Source organism: Antechinus flavipes, chromosome 6 (genome assembly GCF_016432865.1).
Source record: "Antechinus flavipes isolate AdamAnt ecotype Samford, QLD, Australia chromosome 6, AdamAnt_v2, whole genome shotgun sequence".
NCBI classification, from domain to species: Eukaryota; Metazoa; Chordata; class Mammalia; order Dasyuromorphia; family Dasyuridae; genus Antechinus; species Antechinus flavipes.
In genome coordinates, this window is record NC_067403.1 from 249,005,969 (window position 1) to 249,016,448 (window position 10,480).

Consider the following 10,480-nt stretch of genomic DNA (forward strand, 5'->3'; position numbering starts at 1 on the left):
CAGCTACACCTCTTCCCTCCCCAATGATTACTCTTCTCCAGGTTCAGTTTCCCCAGTTGCTTCATTCTGCACTGTGCTGGCAGACTTCTTCTGGACACTCATCCACTTATCCGCTCTCTCAGGACTTGGTTCCCAAAACTGAACACAACGGTCCAGATGAGGTCTGAGAAGAACAGAAGACAGTGGGTTGATCATTCTCCCCCATACTTAATTCCTGGGAGCTTCATCATTCTTAATGTAGTCAAGGTGTCATCCATTACCTTTGGGGATTGCTACAACACAATGCTGACATGCTGAGATTCCAGTACCCCCAAACTCTCCAATTTCTCTCAGAAGTACTACTATTTAGCCATATTTCCAATTTCTTTTACTCACAAGGTTGATTTGTCTTCTGTTTTGTCTTTATGGTCTTAGGTCCCTTGAATTATTTTCTCCACATCATTTGTTTGGGTTTTATTCTTGAGAGGCAGAGAAAGGATTCTTATAAGATGATTCGATTACAAGAGATCAAGATGCTGCAGACTCTGCACCAATCCCTGAGCCAAAGCATCCCACAGGCAATGAAGGTGAATTGGGGGGAGAGTCTTGGGAGACAAAAGGAAAAGTGAAGCTCTACTTTGGGTTGTAGAGGAGAAGCTCGGCAATGAAACTGGTGGAGCTGGGTGGTCACCAGAGGGGAAAATCATTGTACTATGATCAGTATATTACACTTTTCCAAAATTCCCTTTCTTAATTTGTAAAGTGGGTCTCACAGTGTCTATCTCCTCAAATTATTGCTATTATTCTCCTAAATTCAAGATCATGAAGAAAAAGAGAGATACAATTACAGAGACATACAGAGAGCAGACCCAGAAACCCAAGCTGACAGACCAACAGAAACAGACAGACAGAAAGAGATTTTCTTAAAGATTTACTATATGCTAGGAATTGTTCTGGGAATTCAAATACAAAAGAAAAAAAAAGATAGCTCCTTATCCAAAGAGTTTATATTCTATGGAGAGAAGACCATATATGAAAGACAGTTGGTGTGAGAAGGGGTTCCCACATGAACATGAGCTAGAAAAGACTGGAGAAGCATTAATAGAGCCACAAGGTGGCTTGAGCCCTCTGAAATGGTGATTCTAGGCTGGAACTGGCAAGTTGGAGCAGGAGTCTTGAGGGGGAAGACATCTTCAAGTAAGATAACTCATCCCTTCCTAAATTTCCTTAGTAGAGAATCATCATAGGATGGACAATGGGCAAAAAAGGAATGTAGAGACAGAAAATGAAAAGATAGAGGAAATATCATTTTCAAGGACACTTGATGTGCAATAGATGGCACTTCTGGAACAGTTCATACTTGGCGAATCTTCCCTTCTCTTCATCCCCACAACCCTTTTCCACTTGAGCTTGCCGCCTTCCATTTCTAGGCTCATCTGCATTTATCTTCTGCTTTAGGTATATGGCTCCATTTTTAACATCATTCGTGGAAACCCTTTCAACCTGGAGGTGCTGGTGGATTCCTGGCCAGACTATCAGACTGTCATTACCCGGCCTCAGAAGCAGGTAGGTCCAGTGAATACTAAAATATTAGAAAAGGGCCATTAAGGCCAAGAGATTTCTATGAGCAAAGATAGATTTCCTTCTGCCACCTATAGAGTGGTCCCAAATTTGTAAGGCAATTAGATCAGCATAGAAGTTCATCTTTATGCTTGAGTTTTGTTTGGTCATGGTATCTCACTCTCTCCTCTTCCTTTACACATCTTAAACTAATAAAATTTCTCACCATTGTGTCAATGGATCTTTATTCCTGCTATTCTCCTTAAGAGAAAGAGTTTTATCTTTCTTGCCAACCTGGATTTGGATAATTCCTCGAAATTATCTTCCCTGATTCTATAACAATGAACATATTTTTAAAATTTATCTTCTTTTTTTGATACATTTTGTTCTTTTCATATCCATTTCTATATATATATATTCATTCTCCTTCTATTCTAAACAATCCATTCATTGAATATAAGATTAAACTTTTAAATTTTTATTAAAGTTTTTTTATTTTCAAAACATATGCATGGATAATTTTTCAACATAGACTCTTGCAAAATCTTGTGTTCCAATGTTTCTCCCCTTCCCCCATTCCCTTTTGTAAATGGCAAGTAATCCAATATAGGTTAAACATAGTAAAAAAAAATGTTAAACTCAATATTTGAATACATATTTATACAATTATCTTGCTGCACAAGAAAAATTAAAATAAAAAGGGAAAATGAGAAAGAAAATAAAATGCAAGCAAACAACAACAGAGTGAAAATGCTGTGTTGTGATCCACATTCAGTTTCCGCAGTCCTTATATGTGTGACTCTTGACTAATTGTACTGTTCCCTTTCTTTCAACTGACACTAATTGTACTTGTGGGAGAGTATGCCTAAAGTTTTTGCCCATTAACATAGCACTGTTAATGCTATGATATTTTATTAAATATTTCTCTTATTAAGCTAATTGTGTCAACCAGATAAATACTAAGGGATGGCAGCTTCTAGGTTACAGCAATGTCCTGTTTAGTGTGAACAACCCTGAAGTGGTCACATTATCCAGAAGATTTCCATTGCCTGGAAACAATTACCATATTAAACATAATTACTTCTTCAAATATTGTAAATTCAAATACATATAATGGTCCAGAGGATCTATTCTTTGCACTACTTAGAACCAATTATATACTTTTAGGATTAAGGCATATTATCTTCTTTTTGATTAAATAACTCATGTAGAATAAACATTGTTTAGTTAAAATCAATGTAGATTAATATATGCACGTTTGTATATATATATAATATGTGTGTAGTGTGTATAAAGATAGATAGATATAAAAAAATTTCTTTGCCTTCCCCAATTTGGATCTCTCATGTAGGAAATGATGGATGACAAAGATTACTACATAAACTCTTACCACATCTTCTCCAAGGACTTTGAGAAGTTGCCAGAAATCCTAGGATCTAATAGTGTCATCAACTGGAAACAAAGCCTCACAATCCAAGGTAACAGATTCAAAGTATAGGAAAATGCTTTCATGTGAGCCTTCCAAAACCCAGTGAGGAAGGCCCTCCTAGGACTGTGAAAGAGGAAGCTCAGATTCAGAGGAACTGACTTTGTCCAGAACTATACAACTAATGAGCAGGATTTGAGGCAAAAATCTTTTTAACTCTAAGACCGGTACTCCACCCCTTGTTTTATGCTCCTATTATGATCACTTTCTGTATAATGCCAAGATAGGTTTGGAGACTACCAAGGTAAATATAGTATGATGTGTGCTTTGAAGGAATTTACAAAGTGGTTGAGATACTTGTATACTTTCTATTATATAAAGGAGAACATGATAAGAGAGATGGGAAATGAAGATGTTATTACCCTAGGAAACTAAGATTCAGAGAGATAAAGTGACCTGGCTAAGGCCACACTGCTGATAAAATACAGAGCTGGGATTTGAACCTGGATTTAAGGGCTCTGAGGTCATCCCTTTTTCACATACAGCACTTCTATCTTGGCAGAAGGTCCTGATGTGCAAATGGCCTTGGATTGCAGGAAGAGTCCTGGACTCAGAGTAAAGATGTATGAGTTTTAGTCCTGGCACTATTTTTTCCTCAACACGTGGTGTTGGGATAATTCATTTCTTTTTTGGGGGGAAGATGAGGGGATTGACATGGATTATCTCTCAGGTCCCTTCCAGTCCCCACATGCCATTATGCTAATATTCTCTTTCTTTGGGAAAGGGACAAAATCCTATGAGAAGCTAAAGAGATTTTTCTTTGTTTCTAAATGGAAAGAATGGATGAGAATCATTGAATATTCCCTGCATCTGAGCTGGGAACTGAAAACTGAGTTAGCAAGTAGAGGTGTTGGACATATTTCTGAAGTCATTATTGTCCCTTGTCCCTTGTGTGCCTTAACTCAGTCAGGTATGAAAAAAAAATGGGCAAATACTGGGAAGCAGTGACAAATCCAGTTTGCTATACACTAAAGTAAGTCATGGTGCCCCTGATTATTAAACCACAAAGATGGGAAGAACTAGAAGAGTTGTTAGATACCATTTAGTACAAATAAATAATTAAATGAGAAAAATCAACAGAATGCTTCTCATGCTTCTAGGCATATATTAGATATTTATAAAATAGTTGTTCCCTTCCCCTTCTCTTATTTTACATATGAAGAAACTGAGTCACAGAGAGGGAAAGGCAGAAAGCCAATGTCCTTAATAGTTTTTCAGTAATTGCACCCTTTCAATAAAGAGGCAGTCCCATCTAGTGAATAGGGTATCGAACATGAAGTCAGCAAGACTGAGACTCCTATGCTGTCTTAGACACCAGTTAAATAATATGATTCTCCTATTCTCAGTTTCTATCTCTGCAAAACTATAGGCTTTGAAATCTCACTTACCAGATGGGTGGCTCCAAACATGTCATTTAGATTCCCTGGGCCTCAATTTCTCCCTGTGCAAAATGAGGGGGTTCACTTAATGAGCTCTTAAGTCTGTACCTGCTTTACATCAATGATGTTCTGATTCTCTGCTAAGACAGTTAAACATGTGCATAAATCGTCTTCCTTTCTCCAGGTTGCCAAAATGGGTTAAATGAAAAGATAAGGGATGCTGTGGCTTCCAAAGCAATACAGATGGATTATTCCAAGAGGTTTCTTTATATAACAAATAATGCTATGAAATCTAATATCTCCAAGGCAAGCAAGCATGAAGCATCCACTACAGAAAATGTGAAGTTCAGAAGGTAGGAAATTATCAACAACCAACACGCATTCAGCAAGCATCTACTATTTAAACTTTGGGTTACAAATTCACATGAGGTCTTGTAACTGAATGTGGGGATTTGTTATCAGTAATTGTTTGATTTCTATTTCTATTTTATAAACCTACATTACTGGAGTGACAAAAATTTCCTAGGTAAAAAGGGTCACAATTGGAAAAAAAGTTTAAGAAGCCCTGGACTATTTGATCTGCTCTATTAATCAGTGCCTGAGCTCAAGGAGCTTAATACCCTATAGAAAATTATATACATATATACATATCACAGATATTAGATAGATATAGATATAAATAGATAAGTGATGATTTGGGATGGGAGAATACAGAGAATACCAAATCATGAAGACCATATATCATGTGGTAAACTACTGTGGTTGAGTTAGCATCCACTGATTAATGTAAAAGTCTTTTGAAATAGTTCAAGTCAATATGGAATAAAGAAATTTGTCCATTATCTAACCAATATTGAGTCATTTGTAAAGCACTGTAATGCTACATGCTATAGAAGATACATAAAGATAAGATGGCCTTCCCACTGATGATATGGATACTCTTGTGATACTGATAAAGTACATAAATAAGGGGGGAAAGTCTACAAATTCAGGAACAAGTTCAAAGAAGAGTTAGGGAAAGATTAGTTCCAATTGGAGGGATTTTGGATGTCACTGGGGAACCCTATAAAAACTGTCATTTGAAATGGACTTTGAAGGATAGGTAAATAATCAACAGATGGAGGCAAGAGTTAGCGGGGGCTTAGAGGTGGAATTTAGAGAGATTGTCAATTTAGGGAATATGAGGTACAAAGACCTAAAAATGGGAAGGTTCAGGATTTTTTTGTGAAACAAACATGAGATCAAGCAGTGTTTTTCTTTGCAGCACAAATGACAACTTTAAACCTTCTCTTTTGGATATTTCCCATGCTGAACTTGTGAATAACAACTGGAAATTTGGGCAGAATGAGAGAAGTCTGAGATATATCCAACGCTGTCTCCAAAACTTCCCTGGATTCTGTCTAGTAGATCCGGAAGGGAAGCCCATCTCTTGGATTTTGATGGAACAAACCAATGAATGGAGAATGGGCTATACCCTGCCCGAATATCAAAACAGGGGCATTGCAAAGCAGATGATGAGTGCTTTTATGCAGTATCTGCAGAAGAGTGACATACCGTTTTTTACCCATGTTGAAGAGATGAATGAGTACGCCCATAAATTAGCAAAGGCAATTGGTTTTCATTTTGCTGATTGTGGTTGGCATGAATGGAAATGTACGCCAGCTGAACTTCTCTAACTTTTCTAACCTAACTCTATTCTCATCTTTTGACCCTGGAAGACATTATCCCTCAGTGGTAGCTAACAATTATTTAGAGGTCCACAATTTATTCTCTTTTAGTAGATATCAATAAGTGAAATTATTAGAAAAATGTTGATCTTGGAATCAGAAAGGCTTAGGTTTAAATCTCACTTGTTTCTAATAAGATATATGATCCTGGTTAAGTCCTTTCAGCCTTCCTAGGTCCCAATTCTTAAACATATAAACTATAAACTAAGGTATTTGGATTGTAATGTGATTTCAAGAGCCCCCACGCTGGAGAGCCAAAATATAATGACCAGACTAGCTCTCTCTCTGGAGGATGTCGGGACCAGTCTGAGTTCTTGGTTTTAGTGGAGGAGGGATGAAGGCAGGGACCCGGGAGAATGGTCAAACATGGAGTGCATTTATTTCAAGTTCTCTCAGCCCTAACTATCTTAGTACAATTACATCACTACATCACACTGAGCATGGGCTAACTCTAGTATGATTACATCAGTACAGCACACTGAGCAAGTGCTAACTCTAGTATGATTACAATCAGTACAGTACACTGAGCAAGTGCTAACTCTAGTATGATTGCATAAGTACAGCACAGTGAGCATGTGCTAACTCTGGTATGATTACATTACTGTATGATTACATCACTACAGCACACTGAGCATGTGCTGACTCTAGTATAATTACATCACTACAGTACACTGAGCATATGCAAACTCTAGTATGATTACATCACTACAGCACACTGAGCATGTGCTAACTCTAGTATGATTACATCACTACAGCACACTGAGCATGTGCTGACTCTAGTACAATTATATCACTACAGCACACTGAGCATGTGCTAACTCTAGTATGATTACATCACTACAGCACACTGAGCATATGCAAACTCTAATATGATTACATCACTACAGCACACTGAGCATGTGCTGACTCTAGTACGATTACATCACTATAGTACACTGAGCATATGCAAATTCTAGCATGATTACATCACTACAGCACACTGAGCATGTGCTAACTCTAGTATGATTACATCACTACAGCACACTGAGCATGTGCTGACTCTAGTACAATTATATCACTACAGCACACTGAGTAAATACTAACTATAAGCACCCTGTTATTAATATGTAAATGCCTCTTATACTGCAAGTATCTCCATTTCAAGTAGAACAGAAGTTGTCACACATACCCCATACCCGACTTCTCATGAAGGGTGAAAGGCCCCAAGGGGAGACTAGAGCCTAACCAGACATTGTCAGCAGGTTCCCTCTGGGCTGAAAGGTCTTTTACCTTACCCAGAGTTCCGCCCCCATCTGTGGCTCTCTACATCAGACTGATTAACTGACAAAGTTCTTTCCAACTCTCACATTTAATAGTGATAATCTAATGTTTAATATTATTACAATAAATTTAAAACCTTAATGCTATAATTATATTGCTAATTGTTCAACTAATATGTTCTAGTATGTATGTAACATACTCATTTAATGTTGAAATTGAAATGATAAATAATTTTGGTGTTGATTTCATAATAAGTCACAATCACCCCTTAGTCATTAATCACTTGACTTTACAAATATGGAAAAATAAAATTTATTAATTCTTTGCATTAAGAGGGATTTTTAAAAATTTCTTCATCTATTATTCATTTCATGGTATTACAACAAGAACATCATATCTAGTCACTTTTAAGAGATTTTTTAATTGGGTCCAATATTTCAATTTGTCAATAGCTCACTCTTCACTATCCATTGGTTCAAGATTTCTTCTTTGAGGATTAGCTATGTTCTCAGACATCATTTAGTTCAATGGATAACTAAACAAGAATCTATTGTAAATAGATCTAGTAGCTGATCTTTCCAATTTTGCTTAACTGTTCTAATGAGAAATATTCTACTTCTCAAGACAACCTATTCCTCTTTTGCACAATCCAATTGTGAAGAAGGGTCATTATGTCATTACATATGTAATCCTTCAACATGATCTCCTTCCTATAATTTGAGAACTATTCTCATGACTCCCTCTAGCCTTTTTTTCATAGGTTAAACACTTTCAATTTCTTCAACCCATGCAGGAGTCTATCTTCAACCCATGACTCATACTATCACTTTGCACTATTCCCAGATCATTTATGTTTCATAAAAATGTATGGCCTAGAACTAAACACAATGTCCCAAAGGTCTAGCCAGAGGAGAGAATTGTAACCTTTCACCTTTCTGGTTCAAAATATTATTCCTTTTTTTGCCTGCTATATCAGTATTGACTCTTCTTGAGATCAAAGTTCATTTTAAACCCCCTAGTCTTTTCTGTAAGTACTATTGTCTAGGCCAGAGCTACCACGTGCTATCATAACACATTACCCTCTAATATTATTGAATAATTTACAATTGTTCCTTGGGATCTAACCATTGGAAAATTATCAAATTCTTCTAGGTAATATTTTTACATTTTATCCATAAGAACACATTGAGAAATTCTGCCAAATGTCTTGCAAAACAGTCTAAGTGACTCATAGCTCTAGTATTATCCTGCATTACTAATCCCCTATGACCTGTTTTCAGTAAAATTATGATGACCCTTGGATAACTGTTCTCTTTTCTAGATGTTCACTAGTTATCCCTTTAATGTGATATTCTAGAATTTTTCTAGAAATTGAACTCCACCAACAGGCATTATGAGATTTTTCAACCAGGTCCAACCAAGTCCACTACTGAGACATAATCATCTAAGGACTTCCTAGAACTTGCAAACTGGAAAGCAGAATGGCAAGATTGAGAACTGAACAACACTTGATATTTTCTTTGCCAAACAAGGTTACTTTATGGTCAGCAAGTCTCTGAACTGAAAAGGCTTGAATTTTGCAATGAAAAGAGAGGGTCTCAAATCAATGAGGGGGCCTTCATTTTTAAGGAACACTCAAAAGTAAATTTTAAACCTTTTTTTTCCCAAAAGGGCAGTGGTAGCCACTACCTGGAGATGGGACAGGTCTCTAGCTGCCATAGAACCAAGGTGAGCTGAATAATAAACTGCTGGGCATATGGTTCAGTCAGGACACTAGAAGCCACACACATACAATCAGTTTATGTACAAAAAGAAAGGATTTACTTTAATCTGGGAGGCCCAGTGCAGGTGCCAACCACCAGATTCATTTGATTTCTAAGAGAGTGGCAATGCATTGAGAGTGGTCAAGCTGCAAAAGTTCTGGAATAGAATCTTTAATCAGAGACACAAAGAGCTTGATAATCTCACTGAAAGAAGGAATCCACTGTCTCAAGTACCCAGTAAAACCCAATAATCTTTCTATTGTACCAAGATAGGAAGAATAGGCCATAATATAACTGCATTACTCCCCTAAATTTTAAAAAAATCTATTTACTAGGAAGTGGATCTTAGATGCTAAAGACAATATTCATATAAAATATATTCACTTGTATCACATAATAAACATGGTCATACTTACAGACCACACAGAGTCCATGTCCAGGGTCCCTCTAAGCTATTTTCTGTGAATATATGACTAAGTACCATTCAAATAACATCTTCACACCTTAGTCTTGTCAGAAACAGAAGAGTTCCACTTCCACTGAGAATTGTTGCCCTCTTTAAATGTTCTTTTCCATATTGTCTGTCAGGAAGATGTTGTCTTAGGGTACATTAGCCAACAAGAAAAGTCCATGGACCGCCAACAGCTAACTGGATTTTCTGTTATATGTCATCTCCAATGGCTGAGGAGCAGACAGAAAGTTGACTGAGATTGAGAAGGTGACATCTCACCAGGATATAAGGAAAGATTCTCTTGATTAACTTGTCAACATTTTCTGAGCCCTTTCCTATTATCTCAGAATGTCAAAGGCTGAGTTTCCATCACTGCCATTTTCAGATTGCTTCACTGCTCTGAGACAGTATCCACATGCTTGAACTTCCTGCCTACTAAATTTGTAGGATCACATGAAACACTGGATGTAAAAATACTTTGTTAAGGTATAAAATTCTATATCATGAATGATATTATCAATGTATTTTCATAACCAGGTTATACATTCCTAGAGTTATCTTTGAGGTCATTGAGCCCACCATATTTTATAGATTTGAAAAATGAAGCTAGAAATTCTAAAGCTTTCCCTAAAATATACAATGAGGTGGTGGAAGAGTTGGAATATCCATATTTTCAGTTTAGTTCCCTTTTCACTATTTCACAATGGTTTCATTGTTAGGAAAGGTGGATTTTCAAGTTCGAGCCTCCATAATGTACTCCTTATGGAGGTTTCCTAGCCTATACCCTTCTAACACAAATGGAAGTTATATCTTCTGTGCCCTGTACTTGAGAAAGCAATCATTCCTTCACTGCAAACCTTTAAAAACACTGAATT

General features: G+C 36.8%; 1 protein-coding gene across 1 annotated transcript; it reads left to right on the top strand.

Annotated features, from left to right (window-relative positions):
- Positions 1–488: 488 nt before the first annotated feature.
- On the top strand, positions 489–6,080 carry LOC127541634 (glycine N-acyltransferase-like protein 2). Its single transcript, XM_051966854.1, has 5 exons — positions 489–566; positions 1,438–1,545; positions 2,891–3,017; positions 4,589–4,757; positions 5,669–6,080. The coding sequence occupies exons 1-5, from the start codon at positions 489–491 to the stop codon at positions 6,078–6,080; spliced, it is 894 nt and encodes a 297-aa protein (XP_051822814.1).
- The last annotated feature ends 4,400 nt before the right edge of the window (positions 6,081–10,480 follow it).

What these genes read in the sequence shown, in the direction of transcription:
- LOC127541634 (XM_051966854.1), top strand. Translation starts at nt 489, where the DNA reads ATGATTCGATTACAAGAGATCAAGATGCTGCAGACTCTGCACCAATCC. An exon ending in GCATCCCACAGGCAATGAAG is followed by an intron (nt 567 to 1,437) that starts GTGAATTGGGGG and finishes CTTCTGCTTTAG; the next exon opens with GTATATGGCTCCATTTTTAA. An exon ending in ACAAAGCCTCACAATCCAAG is followed by an intron (nt 3,018 to 4,588) that starts GTAACAGATTCA and finishes TCCTTTCTCCAG; the next exon opens with GTTGCCAAAATGGGTTAAAT.